Genomic DNA, 20,892 nt, shown 5'->3' with positions numbered 1-20,892 from the left:
CTTGTTTTTCTTTTAATTCATATAATCGGATCCGGATTTTTCTTTACATAAACCCTGCAAACAGAGGAGGCACGTTTCACCCATAAGTTTCTCAACTCGCACGTGGAATCAGTTCATTAGTACACGTAAATCATGAAACAGTACAGAGGGTATTTTAGGAATAGGGAACATAAAAAAGACGGAGCAAGGGCGTTCAAAGAAAGAAAAAGAAAATTGAACCAAAATAAAAGAAAGAAAAAGAAAAGGGGGGGAGAAAGAGAATACCGAGAGAGAGATAATCTAGCGGACACGACAGGAGATTGGAATTTCGTTTAATGGCGCCGTGAAATGAGTTACCCTCCCTCTCCCTCCATTGAAATTCAGTCTGTTGTCTTTTCTCCGCTCGGAGTCTGAGAGACGACCATCGCTGGCGACGGTCGCTGATTAATTACTCTGCCTACATATTTATTTCTCCACTATCGAAGTATAACCGAGGACGGCTTGTTCTCGACTTCAAAGAGGCGCTCTTTATTTATCTGTTTTTCGCCATTGGAGATCTCTTTCACTATGGTGGTTCGGTTTCGTTATTGGCTGTTGGGTTGTTCCTCTGGTGTTTTCTTGTGCACGGGCCTTTTCAAACCCTAGCTGAGAGGGCGTTGATAGGTGAAGTCTCGTGTTTCCTTCGGCTTTAGAATTTTTTGGTTGCCGATGCTCTTGACTGCTTTTTCATGCCGCCGGAACCCTTGCCCTGGGATCGGAAGGATTTCTTCAAGGAGAAGAAGTACGAGAGGCCGGAAGCCTTAGGCCCTGTTTCCAGATGGAGGGACTGTCACTCTCATCACGGATCACGGGAGCTCGCTCGATGGGGTTCAGACGAGTTACGCAGGCCTCCAGGTACGTTTTGGAGTTCCTTACCGTTTGTAGGAGATTTAGGGCTTCGGAATCATTTTTCCCACTTTACTCAGATTATTCTAAAAATAGGGTTACGTGCCCATACTTTTCATCTTTTCCTTTTGCGTTGATGGGTGTGGTGCAAGAGAGAGCAAACCTAATCGATTCCTGGCCAAAACTTGTATGTTGTCTCCGCCCCCTCCCAGTCGAGAATTCAGAATTTGTTCTAGGAAAAAAAAACTTAAAAAACTGAATGTGTTCTTTATTCGCCGAGGATCCATTGCTTTCGTTCCTGGATTTTGTTTTTTTTTTTACCATTTTCCCCAATTTTGTTCATTTTCCACAGATCTGAGATTTCGCTTCCGTTGTGAGTTTGGTCACTGCTTATAGGTTCTCTCCCCTGTTTCCGCAAGGTCTATAATCTACAATACTGTGTTTGTCTTGATTTTGTTGTGATTTTTCTTTTCTTTTTTTTGTAATTATTTTTTGCTGAAGGTCATGGTAAGCAGGGTGGTTATCAGCTGTTCTCGGAAGAATCTGGACATGGATGTACGCCTTCGCGGTCAAGTGAGAGGATGGTGGAAGACGAACTCTGCCGGCCATCTGCGTCCCGTGCTGAGTGGAAGTATGGCAGGAACAACAGGGAGAACAAAGGGTTTTTCAGCCAGAAGGAATGGAAAGGGCACCTGTTGGATACCAGTGACGCCTCTGTTTGTTCGTCAGGCAGGCAGCATGATTTAAGTTCTCATAGGTCAGTTGATGATCTGCTAACATACACATCTCACCCTCATTCTGACATTGAAAATTCGTCATGGGATCAACTCCACTTAAAAGATTATCATGATAAGATGGGTGCAGTGGATGGCTTGGCCACAGGCCACAGATATGACAAAGACCATACACTGGGCTCGATTGCTTGGAAGCCTCTGAAATGGACCCGATCTAGTAGCTTGTCATCACGAGGCTCTGGATTTAGTCATTCAAGTAGCTCAAAAAGCACCAGAGCCGATTTGGATGATACTAAGCTTGAATCACAAGATGGAAAAGCAACTCCATTTCAATCCTCTTCTGGGGATGCTGCTGCAGGTGTAACATCCAGTACACCATTTGAAGATACATGCTCAAGGAAGAAGCAGCGGCTTGGATGGGGCCAGGGTCTGGCAAAGTATGAAAAGGAGAAGGTCGAAGGTCATGATGAGACTACCTGCAAAAGTGAATTGCTCCCATGTTCCAACAACATGAGAACAAGCAATGGTTCCATTCCAAGTTTATCTGACAAAAGCCCTAGAGTCACAGGTTTATCAGAATGTGCATCTCCTGCAACTCCCTCATCTGTTGCATGCAGTTCATCACCAGGTAAGTTTTGCTGTTCCTTTGAGGTGTCATCCATTCAAAAGTCTTTTATTGCATTGCACTGCTTACAAGTGTTCAGTATCTATTGATAAAAAAAAGTTTTCAATGCCTACAAATTGTAGTAGAAACAACATCCTGCTTGTTTCCTATACAGGGGCTGATTACTGGGTTCTAAGCATTGATCCCTTTCCTGAGGGCTAGGTGTTATGACCTCCTACTCTTTTGGGTTGTTTTCCTATGATTTTATGAACATTATTGATTATTCTAGCTGTGATTTTTTTTCTTTGGATGCTGTAACAAATTTTATTATCACGACAATTGTTATCTTTTAATGCAAATTTCTTTTTTCAGCATATTAGTTCTATAAGACAATCATGCTCATTGTTTGGGGAGCATGCCTGGTTTCTGGTTTGTTACATATTCTAGTAATAATTAAACCATAGCTATTGAAACAACATATACATAATTACATATAAGGGATACCTGGGCAGTAAGGCATTTTTCTGGGGCATGTCATTAAATTACTCCTTTTTTGCATATATGTTCTGCACCTTCTTAGGCAACGGAAATAGCAAGGCAGGCATCTTATCATATGTTGTTATTACTTATTACGTTGTGTTTTATTTGTGATAGCACATATGTTAGTATGTTTCAGGTTTTACTTTATTTGAGAGGGAGCAAAGGTAGGATGAAGGTGGTGTAAGTTTTGCATCAGCCTTTTGTGACAGGAAATTTCAAAGTTACACTTCCAATGAATGAAAATGAGACAAAAAGGCACAATTTTTGCATCTAGTTTGAATTTGCATTGTAAACAAATAGAACCTAATATTGCAAAATTTATTATTATTGGCTTTCTTTTAGTTTTTTTATTGAAGACATTGAAAATAAGACATGCCAACATGGAACATGTCCAAAAAAAAAAGATTAACAAGCCTTATTTGTCAAAAAAACTATGGTTTAACAATGCTTAGGTGGCACATCTGCACATGGGTGCCAGCTTCAACACTTAGGTAATGGTATCCTGTTACTTTGTCTTGTCTTGTAACCATGATAATTGTGGTTGCAACATAAGAGAAGTTTGAGTGGTATGGGAATCCATGAATATATTGGTAACCTTTTGAACGTTCCTTTTGTCAGTCAAAATGTTTTGCCTTGACTTGGAAACAATGTTTTCCAGGGTGTCTGAGGCATCTATGGAATTCTCCAAGGTGGATACGTCTGGTAGCTTCTTTGTGAAGTTTATGCTTTTTGATGTAGGCATGCCATAGGACCTATAGGTCCTTTGCTTTTGTCATTGCACTCATTTCTTAGGTGAACTTGTTTGCCTTACAAGTATGAGCCATGGCCCATGTGAAGGAACTTAAAATGTATTATTAGTGTGGAAAAAAATTGCTTGACTTTCCTTTTTTGCTTTGTTATGGCGGTGTGGATTCGAACTCGAGCATGGATCGAGCTCGAACCTTGAGCTCGAGCTTGGCTCGAGTCAAAAGCTCGTAAGCTCAAGCTCGTCTCAAGCACGAATTGAGAAAAATGTTTTATAAAAATAATATATATATATATATATATATAACATTTTTTATTTGATATTTAAAAAATTAAGAATTATAATAATTAGTTATTATTATATATAAAAATAAAATTATTATATGTATAATATTTTTATTATATATTATTTTCTATAATAATTATTATTATTATATGTAGCTAATCAAGCTCGACTTGCAAGCCTCGATTCGAGTTTTATTAGGCTTGAGCTTGGCTCGATTAATAAACGAGCCTGGAAATTGGGCTCGAGCTCGGTTGAAACTGAGCCGAGCCGAGCTTTTCATGAGCTGAGCTCAAATAGCTCTGCTTGTGGCCACCCCTAGTTATGGGGCCAATAGTAAGTTACACCTAGGGGTGTTTGGTACTGTGATCTTCATAAAATGTGGTGCATTTGAATCCATTGGGCCCCATAGTTATCTGGTTGAAACCAGTGATTTAAAGGGCACACACCTAATGCACCTTGCGCCTTAGCCCAGGCGTGCGCCTTTTGCTTCTTTTTGACCCTAATGGCTGGGTCGGGGGCTCCGCCCCCAGACCCCCTTGCCTCGAGGAGCGTGGCACAAAGGCAACTTGTAGAATCAAGAATGTAATATGTTTTACATCACATTAGCTACTTTAAGTAATGCAATTGATGAAAAAAGGATTGTTGGTTTTACATGCTTGAAAATGTTTTATTTTATTTTTAAATTCACATTTGAATATTCTTTACATGTTATGTTTATGTATTTTAATTTTTTTGATGAATGATAATAAATTTATTAATTCAGAAGCAGATGTAGAGTGAGTTCATACAACATCCCAAGGAGAGGCGCGAGCTGCAACCCTTCCTTGAATCTTACAAGAAACTAGGAAAGATGTAGAGTGAGTTCATACAACATCCCAAGGAGAGGCGCGAGCTGCAACCCTTCCTTGAATCTTACAAGTAAACTAGGAAAGAAAAGCAAGAATCACAACTGAGCCCAAAACAATTATTCCCTATTTACCCCTTGCTTAGCTAACACATCTGACAAAGTATTTGCTGATCTCCCCACTCACTGTACAGTGACCAACATATTCCTTGTCAACCAACTAAAATTCTTCATTTCATTCTTGTAACGCCACATAGCCTCTTCAGGATTTTTCAACCAACCCACCTCCACTTTGGAATCCCCCTCGATTGTTAGGTGTTGTACCCCCAACTGGTTTGCAAATTGCACCCCTTGTACAACAGCTAAAAGTTCTGCTCTAATGGAGTCCCCACTTCCCAAGGGACCTGAGTAGAGCAACAAAATCTCTCCCTTCTCATTTCTCAAAGCACCCCCTATTCCGTATAATCTTGGATTACCCATGCTGCTTCCATCAAAATTCAACTTCAGTGAGCCTTCGGATGGAGGAGACCAACTTGTAATTGATTTGTCCTTTAGGGATGAACACCTTGCTACTGTTGACCAATTTCTCCAATGGTCATTAAAGGAGAATTGATGAAAGATTTCCAAGGTCTTCAGCCAAGGTATTGCCCTATTTAACACATAGTCTTTCAATTTCTAACTGCTATTTTCCTTTTCTTGAAAAATTCTAACATTCCTTTCTTCCCAAAGAGTCCAAATCAAGGCAGCACGAGCACATCTCCACATAATTCTCCCTATTTTTGTAGGCCAATAAAAGGTAGTATGGTTGAAGAGCATGTGAACTTTTGCTGGTAGACTCCAACTACTCCCAAACAACGAAAGTAGCCAAGCCCAAAGGTCTGCGGGAAAGGGACAAGATATTAATAGGTGGTAACAATCCTCACCGTGAGCTCTACAGAGGATACACCAATTAGGAGAAATACAGAGGATGGGTCTTCACTTTTGTAGGTTATCTAGAGTGTTTACTTTCCCATGGAATACTTCCCAACAAAATGCCATAATTATTTGGGGAACTAGCCTGCACCAAATTTCTTTTGACGGAAAGGGTTGGTGATTAGAAAGTTGAGAGATGGACTTGAAGAAAGAAGAACAAGTGAAGGTTCCATTGGGTCTAGGAATGTTTATGTTTTTTAATTTTAGGTATCATGTTTATTAATACGTTTAATTTAAAATTTAAAGTTTATATTTTTATTAATATTATGCTTAATATTTTTGCTTTTTTGGCATTTTTTGATTTTTTTTTAATTTTTGCGCCTTGCTTCAAAAAGGTGCGCATATCGCCTTACACCTTAAGCCGTAGGCACAAATTGACCCCTGCACCTTGCACTTTTAAAACACTGGTCGAAACGACATGGTTTGAAGAACAACACACTCTATAGTGTGTTCTGCATTGTGGTATGGATGCATTGTTAGCAAAATTTTCAATAAAATATCTTGGTCATTTATTCAAATACACTATAATAATGACTGAATTTACAATAGTTGGACTAATCCACGGAATTTTGGTGTGGGAGAGATTGTGATATTTTGTGTTTCAAAACCATCCATAGATGGTTTCAAAATGCACCTTACCCCTAAAAGAACATGGGTGTGGCATGTTTCAGAACCAAGCAATCCATGGAATAACCATAGTTCTGAACACCCCCTTAATCTGGTTTTCATGCGTTGGCTAATGGGAGGAGAAGGAAAAATTTTGTGGCTAAGTAAATGGGGAGGACGTCACAAATCAAGATGAGAGCAAGATTGTTTGTGGATCACTTCAAATCAATCTATAGAAAACCTTTGATTAATAGACCAACAGTGGAGAATTTGGAGTGGACTAGGTTATTTGAAGAACAAGTGTTTTGCTTAGAGAGGGATTTCAGTGAAGAAGAGGTTTGATAGGTGATATTTTCAATGGATAGATCCAAAGCACCTGGCCTAGATGGCTTTTTATCAGGACTGTTGGGATATGATAAAAGAAGATCTTATCGAGGTGTTTCAGGAGTTTGCTGATATGAAAAGGGTAAGCCCTGGAGTTAATGCCACCTTCTTAGCCCTAATCCCAAAAAAGATAGATGCGAGGGACCCTAAGGAGTACAAGCCGATTAGTATGGTTACAAGCATCTATAAAATTCTGGCCAAAGTGGTCTTTAAGAATTCGAGTAGTACTACCCTCCATTGTTAGTCAAGCACAAGGTGCTTTCGTGCTGGGAAGGCAAATAACAGATCAGATCCTAATAGCAAATGAGTGTGTGGAGGACATGAGAAAGTCGGGGAATCAAGGTTTTGTATGTAAGTTAGACTTGGAGAAGGCTTATGATCTTGTGGATTGGAGTTTTTTATTAGAGGTCCTTGGGTGCCGTGGTTTTGGAGATAGATGGTGCAACTAGGTAAAGGGTTGTATTAGCTCCTGTCATTACTCAGTTTTGGTGAACGTGGGGTGGTCAAAGATTTTTTCCCTGCCTGTAGAGGCCTTAGACAAGGTGACCCTCTTTCCCCATTTCTTTTCACCTTAGTTGCAGATGTTTTTGGCAGATTAATCTCTAAGGCAGATAGGGAAGAGGAAGTGAGTGGCTGGAAGATAGGAAGAAATAACATTAGGGTAACCCACCTACAGTTTGTTGATGATATCATAATTTTTTGTGAAAGGGGTGACAGGCAAAAAGTGAGGAATCTTAGAGCATTGGTACAACACTTTGAGGAGGTATCAAATTTGAGAATAAACATGGAGAAGAGTTGTGTGGTAGGTGTGAATATGAATGAGGGGATCATCCAGACTGTGGCAGATTACTTAGGTTGTTCCATCACTACTTGGCCTCTATAGTACTTAGGTCTCCCTCTAGGGGCTAATCCAAAAGAGAGTAGTTTCTGGACCCCAATGTTGGAAAAGTTTGAGAAAAGATTAACTTCTTGGAAAAAGAACATCTCTATAGGGGGTAGAGTGACTTTATTGAGAGCTACTCTAGCAAATCTACCAGTCTATTTTCTCTCTGTTTTTAGGATTCCTAATAGGGAAGCTAAGAAGTTGGAGAGATTAATGCCCCAGACTGCTTGCAGAGGAAAAGGCCTTCTTTGTGTTTGTCCCTCAACTGGTGTGTACTTTGCAGGGCTAGTGGTGAGGACTGCTCTCACTTACTTGTATCTTGTTCCTTTTCTAGTGCCATTTGGAGTTGGATTTTCTCTTTGTTTGGGTGCAGGTGGAATCTGTCCAGTGTCCACAGATTTAAGTCAGCTATTTGATCCTTCATTTTTTGTGTGGCTTACAAAAAAAAAGGAAAAATAACGTGGAAATGTATTAGAGCAGCCACCTTGTGGACAATATGGGAAGAAAGGAATGCAAGGGTATTTAACGATGAGGAAAGAAGCACTCAAGCTGTTGAGGACTGTATATTAACTAGGGCCATTCATTGGTTAAGAACTATGGACCTATTTCATACGTTCTCCTTTGATGATTTTTGGAGAAACTGGTTAGCGGTGGCTAACGGCCATACAAGGAAGGACAAGAAATTTGTTGTGTGGATTTCTCCACCTGAAGGATGGGTAAAGCTGAATTTTGATGGAAGCAGCCAAGGAAACCCAGGCCCTTCCGGGATAGGAGGGGTGCTGAGATACAATAAAAGCAAAATATTAGCATTGTTTTCAGGCCCTGTGGGAACAGGAGACTCCAATAGAGCTGAGTTATTAGCGGCAGTACAAGGTTTCAGATTGCAGAACAGTCAGGAGTCCAGCACTTGGTACTTGAAGGGGACTTTGAGATTGTTGTGGGATGGCTGACAGAACCAGCTTCAGCTATGTGGCGAAATAGAGATATGGTAAGGAAAGTCAACTGGATCACAAAAGACATGTCTGTTACCTTTCATTGGGTGGGAAGATCAGCAAATGCCTTAGTGGATGGGTTAGCTAAGCAAGGGGCCTCAAGGGAGCATTTATATTGGGCTGCTTTGTAATTTTAGTTTTGGTTAATTCTGGTCAATTCTGCTTTAGTTTGATGTAATATTTATTAGAAGAGGTAACAACTCGTGCCTCCTCTTGGGTGTACTGTATTGCCTCATATTTCTGCTTTAATAAATTATATTCATTCATAAAAAAACACCTCCTTAAACTGAAAAAATGTTGATATATCCAATTCTAATATCTGTTCTTTTCTTGATGTTCTAATGTATTGCCATTTCAAGGCATATTTCCAAATTATGCACAATGTTCTTCTAGATGTCCTCTGCATATTGCTTGCAGCCTCATTACCTCTGCAAAAAGATATTTTGCCTTTTGTCCCTATGCTTTTAATTCTTTGTCTCTTTCATTAAGGGGAAAAATGGATCTCATAATTAATAAAGCTCCATGCCACAATGAGTTGTTTTGATGATTTGAGTTTGCAAAAAAAAAAAAAACAGAATGCATTGTTTGTATATAAATTCAGCAGGTTATGGTTCTAAGGCTGCATTTTGATGTTTTTTTTTTCCCAAATGTGTATTCGTTTAGACGTCATAAACTCTGAAACAAGCAATTGACATTTTCTTTAGATTTAAACTAAAATGAATAGCCTTAATGCACATCACAATGGTTGGCTAGACAGGTTTCATTGTGGCAATTCCACTCGTAGTTGCTAAATCTTCTGTTAAATTGTAAGTGGGTAGATCCTTGTTAGTTCTTCAATCCATTTTTTTGGACATCTCCCTGTCTCTTTTAGAACCCTCAACTTGCATTTTTTATGGGCAAAATAGTTGGTTGGTCTATGCACTGAATGAAACCATCTTATCTAGTACCCCACCTTATTTTCCGGAATTGGCAGGGATATAGTTTTTTTACCTATCAAACCTTGTATTTATGAAACAGAAACATTTTAATGTTATTCATGCTTATAAAGCGTGTGTTTGTTCCATGGGCGTTTCGTGATAGGCATTTATCAAAAGGCTGCCATGTCATTGCCAAATCAGCATTTTTCCATCATATTCATCCGTACGCATTGATATTCACAAAAGTGTGTTTTGATTTATGTGCACACCAACCATTGGGGGAAGCTTCATTTTAACGCTTCCCCCAATGGTTTATTCACTGTGCAACTGGTGTGGCGCCTAGTTGTCCATAAACGATTTATCAAATACTTTTCTCAGTTTTGAAGACAAATCAAGTACAAACATTTATTTAATAAACAGAAGCTATACCAATCACATACAAAGCAGAAGTGCACTTGTGTATATCCTACTTTTGGCTTTAGATACTGAAATGCTATGTTTGTGTGGATGCTAGAAAAGGATGTATTTTGAACAACTCAGGCTGTTTGATTAGGTTCATGTCCGCAAACAAACAAGATGATGGTTTTGATACCCCTTTTTTTAAGTATTGAAGTGGTTCTGTTTTGTTCTTGCAACCTTTTGCAGTTCTTGTTGATCCATGATTCACCAAGCATTATGTCTTGTATAGTTGGTAGTGTTGATTCCTTTATTTAGTTATACATAATGACCCCCTTCTCTTTGTACTTTCAAATGATGATTATAACTGCTTAATCCCTTTACCTTCTTGCATTATTTGCTTTTAAATTGTAGTTGTGATTTTCCTAGTGCAAAATATTAGTACTTAGTTTTCAACTTTGGTTATTTCTGCATCTACTGATGGAAAATTTAGGCATTTAAAATCATTTACCCTTTGTTCAGTTGTTCCAGCATTTATAATTACATTGTTCATTTGGTTGTTGTAGCAGGTATGGAGGACAAGCCTTATAACAAGGTGTCAAATATTGACAATGATGCAAGTAATTTAAGTAGCTCACCAGGTCATGGGTGTCATAGTTGCCTTGAGGGGTTCTCTGCCATTGCTGAGAATTTGGAGCTGAATCCTCTTGCTAGTTTAAACTCACTGCTTGCTGATTTCCTACAAGCTGAAGATGCAAGCTCTGGAGACTCTAGTTTTGTGAAATCAACTGCTATGAATAAGTTGATGCTATTAAAGGGTGATATATTGAAGGCTCTGGAAAAAACTGAATGTGAAATTGATTTACATGAAAGTGAACTCAAATGTTTGAGTTCTGAACCTAAAAGAACTGATTCTTGTTTGATTGCATCCAAATTCTTACAAGTAGAAGGTGCATTAAAACCGTGTGAAGCTGCTGATGACTCAGAACCTGGTCCCTTGAAAGTTGTTGAGGAGCCTCTTCTATGTAATGACAGATTGGATGAAGTTAATTGTGAAATTAAAGATGTGGATATTTATAGTCCAGGAACTGCTTCCTCCAAATGTGTTGAACCTCTATCCTTGGAGAAGCAGGTTTCTTTATCTGATGTGGTGAAGCATGATGACTGTTCTGTAGCATGTGACAATGCCATGCCTCATTCTGACACAGAAAGTGTGCTGCATGCTTCAATCTTGGCTTACAACAGAGATTGTGCAAGAAAAGCATCTGAAGTATTTAATAAACTATTGCCATCTGATCGAGATCAGACAAATACAGTGGGCTGTAATAGTGTTTCATCTGTGCAGAACAACTTGCTCATCAAAGAGAAGCTGGCAATGAGGAAGTGTTTTATAAAATTCAAGGAGCGAGTTCTTACTCTCAAGTATAGGGCATTTCAACACCTGTGGAGGGAAGATATGCGTTTGATTTCTCTAAGGAAGTGCCGTGCAAGGTCTCAGAAACGGTTTGAGCTAAGCTCACGAACTTTGCACAATGGGAGTCAGAAGCATCGATCTTCAATTCACTCTAGATTTACTTCACCTGGTAAGTGCTCTCTCTCTCTCTCTTCCCCCCTCCTCATATACACATAACATTAAGTATTGAAGAATCCTCTTTACCTCAATTTCATGCGAACTTTCATCTGGTTTTGTTTTCTTGCCCCTTACTGATTGGTGATTCAGTTCCTTTCTTGCACGATTGGTTGTTGCCTTTTTAAAATTTTATAGCATTTACTGCAACATATGATATCTATATGATTTGATATGTTCTCTCTAATTCTTGGTTTACCTGTTCTTCAGTGTATTCTTAGTTGACCTCAGGTGTATATGGAAAACACTACTTCATCTTTTCTTTCAATCTTCTTTAGCTAGCAGGTTATACCTGCTTTGTTTGTTTTTCATTTTTATATATGGTTGTAGATGTCATCTAAGATGCATGTGATGAATTCCACACTGTGCTGTTTATGTGTTGTGAATGATTGTTACTACTATTTGAGGAAGCTGTTGGTAAAGTCTTTTTATCAACTTGATGATTTTTTGGTTGATCAAATTATAGATTAGATTATCTGAATCCTAATAGGAAGTTATGCTTCTTTCTCATTCATACAAACAGTATATGCCTAATGGTGAAACCATTCCGTTGGATAATTCCATTTACGATAATGTAACTATTTAAGTTCCAAACTTTACAAAGAATGCATGATACCAGTTCATTGTTTAATTGCATATCTTTGGTTATTACTGAAATGCATGTGCTTCCTTTTGATTGAAAACATAGTTCTTCTATGGTTTCTGTAACAAGCTAGCCTGTATATTTTGAGTTTGTCTGTCATTATTGTGTTAACAATAAAAAATATTTTGGCTCTCATCATTCCTTCCTGTTGTGAAGGATGATTAACTTCATCAGTTCAGGCTTTCTGAGAAAGGCTTTATTTTTTGATGGTTTTTCAGTAATTTTTATTTGCAAAATCTTTTACTTAGACATGATTATGCCTGGCATGATCCTCCTTGTTATCTAGAATTCTCGTATGATGGTGTGTTTATATAATACCAGATAGGAGAAGTGGTTTGTTAATTTTAAGGGGCTAGAAGGGCTAGGGGTAGACCAAAAAGGACTTGCATATAAGTAGCAATATATGATTTAAGCACTAATAGTTTATCAATGCATTTGGCTTTAAATAGAACGGATTGGCAAAACATGATTGATGTAGCCAACCCCATTTAGTTGGGATAAGGCATGGATGATGATGATGATGAACAGATTTAATATGGTTAATATTCTAATCCATTCACTGACGTGGCCTACGGATTTTCTGATCAGGGGACTCTACTGAGATGTGTTTACTCAGTTTTATATATGTTTGTTTCTCAAGGGCATTATTTTATAGACACCCTTTTTCTGGGATTTCTGGATAATGAACCCTCCTCCCCCCGGGTACTGAGTACAAGGCCACTAATCTTAACTATTTCACTTTTTCTTTTTAAATCTGACCTATTTTGTTTGACACCCATTATCTGTATTATAAATTTTATTAAATTTAGGCTAGGTTTTTATTTGTTTTGGGTAAAATACAAAAACCTCCCTTGAAGTTTCTGACAATCATAAAAACCTCCCCTATAATTTCATTTTAACAAATATCTCCCCTGAACTTTTGAGAAATTCAACAAAAATCTCCCCTCCATCACTGTCCCAGATGGAAAACATTAGATTGATGCACCTGTTTTTTTTTTTTCTAAATACCCATTCTACCCTTTTATAAATTATTTTACATACAAGATTACTAAAATAACCCTATTTTAACTCAACAAAAACCTCTTGTATCGATCATTTCAGCAATTTTACATACAAAATTACTGAAACTTTGAGTTAAAATGGGATTATTTCAGTAATTTTGTATGTAAAATAATTTATAAAAGGGTAGAATGGATATTTGGAAAAAACTGGTGCATCAATCTAGCGTTTTGTGTCTGAAACAGTGATTGAAGGGAGGTTTTTGTTGAATTTCTCAAAAGCTTAGGGGAGGTATTTGTTAAAATGAAACTATAGGAGAGGTTTTTATGATTGTCAGAAACTTCAAGGGAGGTTTTTGTATTTTACCCATTTGTTTTTTGATAAATAGATTTTTATTTGATTCAAGAGATTAAATCAGGTTTTGTTTGTAATTAATACCCCACTTCATCTAGAAGAATGGGTCCCACACCATTTATTATTTCACTTTGAGTTTCATTGCTTATGCTTTTTATTTAGTTTTCTTATTTATTTTTTTAAAAATTAGATCTGGTTTAATTTGTAATTGGATAACTTTGGGAACTACAGCATTTAAAATCTTTATAATGACTTTTATTTGAATAAGGAAATTGAGTTGAAAAGATTAATATGGGTTCGACATCTTTTGAAGTGGGTTGCTTTTATTTTATTTTATTTTATTTTTTTATCGGTAGCCATGTTTCAGAAGTTATGTGAGAGTGAAGTTTAAATACTTTCACTTTTTCTGTGAGTGGGTAGACACATGTCTGAGGAATAAGGCTTTTATATGATAATGAAGACACCCACTTTTTAGATACTGTTTTTTTGAAAAAATAGATTGCCTTTTGTTTGGAGGAGAAGTCTCTAGTTTGAGGGCTCTATAGATAAGCTATTGTTGTTAGATTTTGATGAGATTTGGGTGGTGTTCGGTGGTATGGATGCACCATGATATATTACGTTTAGAAATGCACAATGCCAAAACCTATTGTTCTGTTTCGCTGTGGTGTGGACTGAACCACACTATATCGTGGATCGGTCTACACCACAGGGCAAAATATCGTCCATTATTTCTCATGGACAGGTCCACGCTACTGTGGACATTTATTTCCAACTTAATCCCATGCTTCTTATTGCTCTGTGACTCCTCTTTAGAGGGGGCACTGGGATGGAAGGGGTTTGCTGCAACAAGTGCTTTCTGCCCACCATCTCCCAACAGGACTCTGGATGGTGAGAAGACAGCCTCTGTCGAGGGAAGCAGATGCTGTTCAAAGCAGAAGCAGGATGTTCTTGATATTGATCAGAATGTGGCTGAAGTTGATGACGAGGTCACTGATGAAACAAATGCCAGTATCTTCTGGCCTTCTTTCTGGGGAATCTTCCACTGAAGTGAGTTCAAGAAGGGTAGAGAGACTCAAGCTGGACTTGAATCGTGTTAATGAAAATGAAGATGCCCCATCATCTTCTTTTCTCTTTTTCTTCTTTTTTCTTTCTTTTATGAGGCTCTTAGTGACTCTTGGAAGATAAGTGTGTTTGTCTTCCTCCTGTAAATTTTCTACTGATGATTAATGAAAGTGTTATTGATAAAAAAAAAAGATGCCCCATCATCAGATTGGAGGATGGATGAAAAATCCCCTTATCATCACCGTAATGGCAATCAAAGCTCGTCTCCTTCCTCAGCTTCATCATCAAGACAGCCTTCAATGAGGCATATAGATTTGAATGGCAGCTTTTCTGTCTTTGATGATTCTCATGATCGACGTGCTGAGATGAAATCAACTTCCCAAGGCATGAATTATCCTGTCATCTCTATCATGGGTACAACAGTGGAGGTCAATAAAAGGAGTTTTTACCTCTAACTCAAGGGGAGCCCCTGTGGTGCCACAGATAGTGGGCTCTTCAGCCCCGACCCCTCTTACTCCCAACCGTTATTCATTATGATCATGCCTGGGGCTCCCGACAACTATTTATTCAGGGGTAGAGCCGATCTACTGAGGAACAGATATAAAGCCTTCATCATGGTCATTAAGTTCAGGAATGGTAGTGAGGCGGAAGGAACCTGATGGTGGGTGGGACTCATATCCAGGTGGTAACAAACAACAACGACCATGGAATTAGAGTTTTTTCTTTTGAATATTATTTTTATTTATATAAATAATTATTTTTATCAATTATTGTTATCAATAATTAATAATTAACAATAATAATTATTAATATTTTTTATTAATTAATAAGTTTCAAATATTATTTTTATTTATATTAATAATTTTTTTAATTATTATTAAATATTGTTAGCAGTTTTGTTAGTATTATCAATTAGCATTAATATTATTACTCATTTTTAATTATTATTACTATTATTGTTTGTTATTTACTCTTATTAATATTATTTTTATTAATTATTATTATCGTTAGCAATTTACTAATATTTCTCTATTATGTATACTACTAAAAGGTATATTATTGATTTTAATGTTTAGTGGCATAGATCATCTCAAATGTTGTAACTGAGATGCATGGAATCATAACACTGGGTGTGGATTGAAATACACCACGCCTTGCAAAAGGCCTACGGAGGTGTGGTGTGGTTCAATTCACACATCTTTGTCCACAGTGCAAAACAACTACCCCATTGAGGGGTAGTGTGTTTTCATCCACACCACAGAAAACACATCGCCCAATTTCTCATCTACACTACAGAACACCCCCTTGGTTTCTCAATCAATGAACAGTCAATTGAATTTCTTGTTGTTCATTCAATGATCTAGATTTCTACCCAAAATATCATCTAGATGTATATAAAGGTTTGGCTAATTGTCATTTATTTTCTTGTCTAGAAACTGATTGAAGTTATACCTTGAGTTCACGGATTCAATTCAGAAACTCATTTTGGGGTTTGTGTAATTAGCTTATTGGGTAATAGCCTCGATTAATCCTGAACTTATTTTGTTCATTGAAGAATGAAGGTCCAATAATTGTCTGGTTATAGGATTCTTGAAGCTGGTGATATTAAAGTGCTGTTCTGGAATTTCAGCAAGGCATGATTCCTAGGGTCAAGTTAACTTCTAATGCAGGATGATATCTGCTTGAGTTCTTTAGTGCTTTTTCTTTGTGGTGGTGTATATAAGGAGAGGCAATTGATACAATGTCCAGTTCGGACATGTGTTGTGGAAAGTGTAAAAATGGTATTATGAGGGTGTCAAGATTCTCTTTGTGAAGTTCCTGCTTTGTTGACCATTTCAAAATTACAATTGTTCATCATTTGGAATAGGGTATTTTTGCTTCTATAATTGCTTTGTCTATGAAACTTGGGAACTGGCTTGGTTTGGAAGATTTCTAAATGATAGGCAAGTTGGGTTTGGGTGGTAAATACTGGGTCATCATCTGATGCAAAATCTCAATAGTGTTTTTGCTTGTAACTTTTCCTAGGATACCAATCTAAGTTTTACAGTATCATAAATGTAATGTTACACTTGTACTTATAACAATGTAGAGAGGACACATTTCCTTCTGGGAAAGCTAGGTAGGTTGAATTCTTTCATGTAAACATGGAATATGTGATAGCAACGAATGGGGACTTCTGATATTTGTACCTCAGGGGAACTTTGGACAAGGCCTGGCTGTGTGGCAGTTGTCATTTTGGTTATTCCTTGCTGAAGAAGAGTATTTGTTTGTGAGATTGCAGAGGCCAGAGCTTGTGATTTAACTTACTAACTACTACCAACTAGTCCTGCTAGGGTTTGTATAGATGGTTGGAGATTATTGTGCCAGGAACAGTTCAGATAAGCAACTAAACAAGGTTGTCATTCATAAAAAGATGTAGGCAAGATTGTTAAAAATATTTATGAAGACATTATTTGCCTTCGGTTAATATTTCCCCGGGATAATGGAGCCAGAGTATGTACATTTCAAGGAGAAAGTGTATGTTTACATGATGACTTGTTAGCATCCAACAAGAAGGTTGTCATGAGTTATAACTGGATTCTTGTAGGACTTTTTTTTTAAAGTTCTGTAGTAATCATTCTATTTATAAAGAAAACCATGAAAGAAGTATCACTTGATTACAAATTTACAATACTTAAGGTTTGGAAGACATCTATTCCAAGCTTATGAATGATACAGGGAAAGGGAGGTTCTATAATTCAACAGATAAAGTTGAATTATTTCATAAACATGGAATATGTGATAACAATAAATACAGTATCAGTAGAGCATGGTTTTGTATTTCTGTTTCCCTGGGAAGGACCACAGGGAAATTTTTAGGTGGCTAAAACATTTCAGGGCCTTGACATATGTTATTTGGACATTGGGAAGTTCCTTTCCAAAACATTGGGAAGTTCCTTTCCAAAACTTCAGCTAGGTAGGTTGAATTCTTTATTGCTTGTTTTTCAAGTTGTTATGTAGGTTGTGGAACTAAAATTTGAATCTGACTACCTTTACAGCATTGGCTGTGTTTATTTGCACCTTTTCCCTTTTCTAGTGGATTGAATTTCGATTTTAGCTTTTTTGAACCATGTTAGGAATGTTATGAACTTGTAATGATCTATGTTTTGAAATTGTGCTACTCTCATCTTTCAATATCTTCCTCTTCTACAGCAGGTAACTTGACCCTGGTTCCTACGACAGAGATAGTTGATTTTGCTGGCAAGCTGCTATCAGATTCCCAAATTAAGGTTTGCAGGAATAGTTTGAGAATGCCAGCTTTGCTTTTGGATGAGAAGGAGAAAAGGCTCTCTAGTTTGGTTACAAGTAATGGATTAGTCGAAGATCCATGTGCTGTTGAAAAGGAGCGGGCAATGATCAACCCATGGACATCTAAAGAAAAGGAAATTTTCATGGAAATGCTTGCAACATTTGGGAAGGACTTCAAAAAAATTTCCTCTTTCCTTGATCATAAGACAACGGCAGATTGCATTGAATTCTACTATAAGAACCAGAAATCTGAGAGCTTTGAGAAAATAAAGAAAAAATTGGAACTTAGAAAACAAGAACAAAGCTTCCCTAGCAACACATACCTAGTCACCTCAGGGAAGAAGTGGAATCGTGATGGGAATGCTGCTTCACTTGATTTGTTAGGGGCTGCTTCAGTGATAGCAGCTACTGCTGATGCCAATTTCAAGACAAAGCAAAATTGTGGTGGAAAGTTGTTTTTGGGAGGGTATAATGACCATAGTTTATCTCAGGGTGATGATTGCAATTTAGAAGGGTCAAGTAGTGTTGATATTCTTGGGAATGAAAGAGAAGCTGCTGCTGCTGATGTGTTGGTTGGTATATGTGGTGCTTTATCATCAGAGGCAATGAGCTCTTGTGTTACGAGCTCAATTGATCCAGGAGAGGGCTGTCAGGAGTGGAAGCGCCAGAAGGTGAGCTCAGTGAAAGATCGACTGTTGACCCCTGAAGTTTCACAGAACATTGATGATGAAGAAACTTGTTCAGATGAGAGCTGTGGGGAACTGGATTCTGTGGATTGGACTGATGAGGAAAAGTCGGTCTTCATCCAGGCACTGAGATTATATGGCCGGGATTTTGCCAAGATCTCTCGATATGTCAGGACAAGGTCCAGGGATCAATGCAGGATCTTCTTTAGCAAGGCTCGGAAATGTCTTGGTTTAGATGTGCTTTATCCTGGGACAGTCAATGAAGAAATGCCAGGGAGTGACACCAATGGCGGGAGGAGTGACACTGAAGACGCTTGTCTTGTTGAGTTGGAATCAGCTATTTGCAGCAACCAGTCATGTTCCAAGATGGAGGTTGATCTGGCATCATCTGTGACAAACATGAATGGTGGGGTATCTCTACAGGTAGAACCCTCCCATCTGCAGATTGACTTGGATAGATCAGGTGAAAAACATGGGATAGAGACACAAAATAGAGAAGCCTCTGAGATGAAAGTTGAAACCATGGTGCCAGACGAGTGTCGGGCAGGGGCAGAGTCTGCCAAGGTTTTAGATGCTGATAACAATTCCATTGGCCCAGAGGTGGTTAACAGAGATGATGTGAATGTAGATGTGGTTTTGAACAGTGAGCCAAACGTGCAACTTTCTGGAAGTGTTGCTTTGGCTGATGAGAGAGAGATTGTTAAAGAACCACATACTGATAAAGTCATCGTTCCCAAGGAAGAGCCTGTATCTGCATGTGAACAGGAGGAAGTTGGCCAGTTTAAATCAATTGCTGCAGCTGATCTCCACCCATTGCCATGTAGTGATTGTGAGGACTCTAAAGTTGATCTAGATAAAAGACAAGAAGTGTCTGAAAAAGTGCTGATTGATGGGCAGGATCCCGCAAATGGTATAGACAGAAATAGTTGTACAGGTACATCCTGCATCTTCACGACTGAATCAAGTGCAAAGAGGGAAGGTGTTAATCCAGCATATACTCTACCTGCTACATATCCTCATCAGATTCCTCTAGAGCTTCTTTCTTCTATACAGAAGCCTCAGGTCGTCTCTTGGCAGCAAAAAGAGAACGTCCCTTCAGTTTCTGTTGGGTTGGATTCGTCAGTCCATTGCAAGGACCAGTTAAAGCAATGTAGGGCGTCATCATCAACCCTTGATTTTGTGGTACATGGTGACAAGCAACAGCAGAAATCTTCAAGTGCAGATGTTTTTCAGCAAATTCTGTTGGGACATGAGTCACTGAACCGGGTTGAGCATTCCCAGATTCTCAAAGGGTATCCACTGCAGGTGCTGAATAAGAATGCCAAAAATACGGATGTAGATACAAAAAGTGGTGAGGAATCTTCTAAGGTCCAAAGCTTCTCTAAGATGGAAAGGAAATCCCAACATAGCCAGTACATGCAGGAACTATACCATGAAAAGTGCAATAGTTCAAGATTTACCCATTCAGTGGCTGAGCTCCCACTTCTGCCAAAGGGTCAAGAACCATCTCCAATTGATCATCCAAGGCCTCATTCTTGGAGTAGCTCAGATACAGAAGAACAGTCACGAAGAACTGGAGATGTCAAACTATTTGGTCAGATACTGAGCCATCCGACTCCTGCTTCAAAGCGAAATTCAAGTTCTCCAGAGAACAATGAAAATGGGGCATCGTCCAAACTAGGCAGCAGTTCATTCAACTTGAAGTCTACTTCCAATCATGCGGTTGATGGAGTTGCAGTTTCAATAAAGCTTGATAATAGCAATTATTCGGGATTGGAAGATTTTCCAGCGAGGAGTCATGGTTTCTGGGATGGGAGCAGAATACAGACTGGGCTTTCGTCGCAACCAGATTCTGCTATGCTATTGGCAAAATATCCAGCAGCATTCGGTGATTATTCAGCACCATCCTGCAGGGTAGGGAAGCAACCAGTGCCAGTTGTCAAGAGGAATGACCTGAACATGGGTTGTGTGTCAGTATTTCCAACGAAGGATTTAGATGGAATTGGAGGTTTGGCAGATTATCAGGCATACAGAAGCTATGATGGAACGAAGTTACAGCCATTTACGACAGTGGATGTGAAGGGACATGGCATATTCTCGGAGCTGGAGAAGAGGAATGGATTTGAAGTGACTAGTTTTCAACAACAGGGAAGAAGTGTTGTGGGTGGAGGGATCCTTGTTGGAGGGAATTGTCCAGGCGTTTCAGATCCGGTGGCAGCAATAAAAATGCATTATGCCACCTCTGAACGCCAACGGTATAGTGGGCAGGCTCAGGCTAGTAGTAGTAGTAGTACGAGGGAAGATGAATCGTGGCATGGCGGAGGAGACCTAGGAAGAAGGTAAACAGACTTGGTTAATCAATCTATCGTAGGTGGGATTTTGCGGCGCTTGTTTTTTTTTGTCGCTCTCTGTATTATAATAGCTTTGCAACCTCTCTCAATGAAAATGGGCTGATTTTACTTCCGTC

The 20,892-nt window shown here is 38.5% G+C and overlaps 1 protein-coding gene across 6 annotated transcripts; it reads left to right on the top strand.

The window, feature by feature from the left end:
• Window positions 1-230: 230 nt before the first annotated feature.
• LOC104594807 (Duplicated homeodomain-like superfamily protein) lies at window positions 231-20,888 on the top strand. Of its 6 annotated transcripts, none has more exons than XM_088897567.1 (4): window positions 231-873; window positions 1,366-2,226; window positions 10,336-11,349; window positions 17,647-20,888. In XM_088897567.1, the coding sequence occupies exons 1-4, from the start codon at window positions 708-710 to the stop codon at window positions 20,766-20,768; spliced, it is 5,163 nt and encodes a 1,720-aa protein (XP_088753693.1). In that variant the 5' UTR covers window positions 231-707; the 3' UTR covers window positions 20,769-20,888. The 6 variants fall into 6 exon arrangements, with proteins under 6 accessions (XP_088753693.1, XP_010253594.1, XP_010253595.1 ...); XM_010255292.3 differs by having other exon boundaries at window positions 17,644-20,888; XM_010255293.3 differs by having other exon boundaries at window positions 255-873; window positions 10,333-11,349.
• The last annotated feature ends 4 nt before the right edge of the window (window positions 20,889-20,892 follow it).

This window comes from Nelumbo nucifera, chromosome 2 (assembly GCF_055504915.1).
Source record: "Nelumbo nucifera cultivar China Antique chromosome 2, China Antique-T2T, whole genome shotgun sequence".
NCBI classification, from domain to species: domain Eukaryota; kingdom Viridiplantae; phylum Streptophyta; class Magnoliopsida; order Proteales; family Nelumbonaceae; genus Nelumbo; species Nelumbo nucifera.
This window is presented reverse-complemented; position numbering and strand designations above follow the sequence as displayed.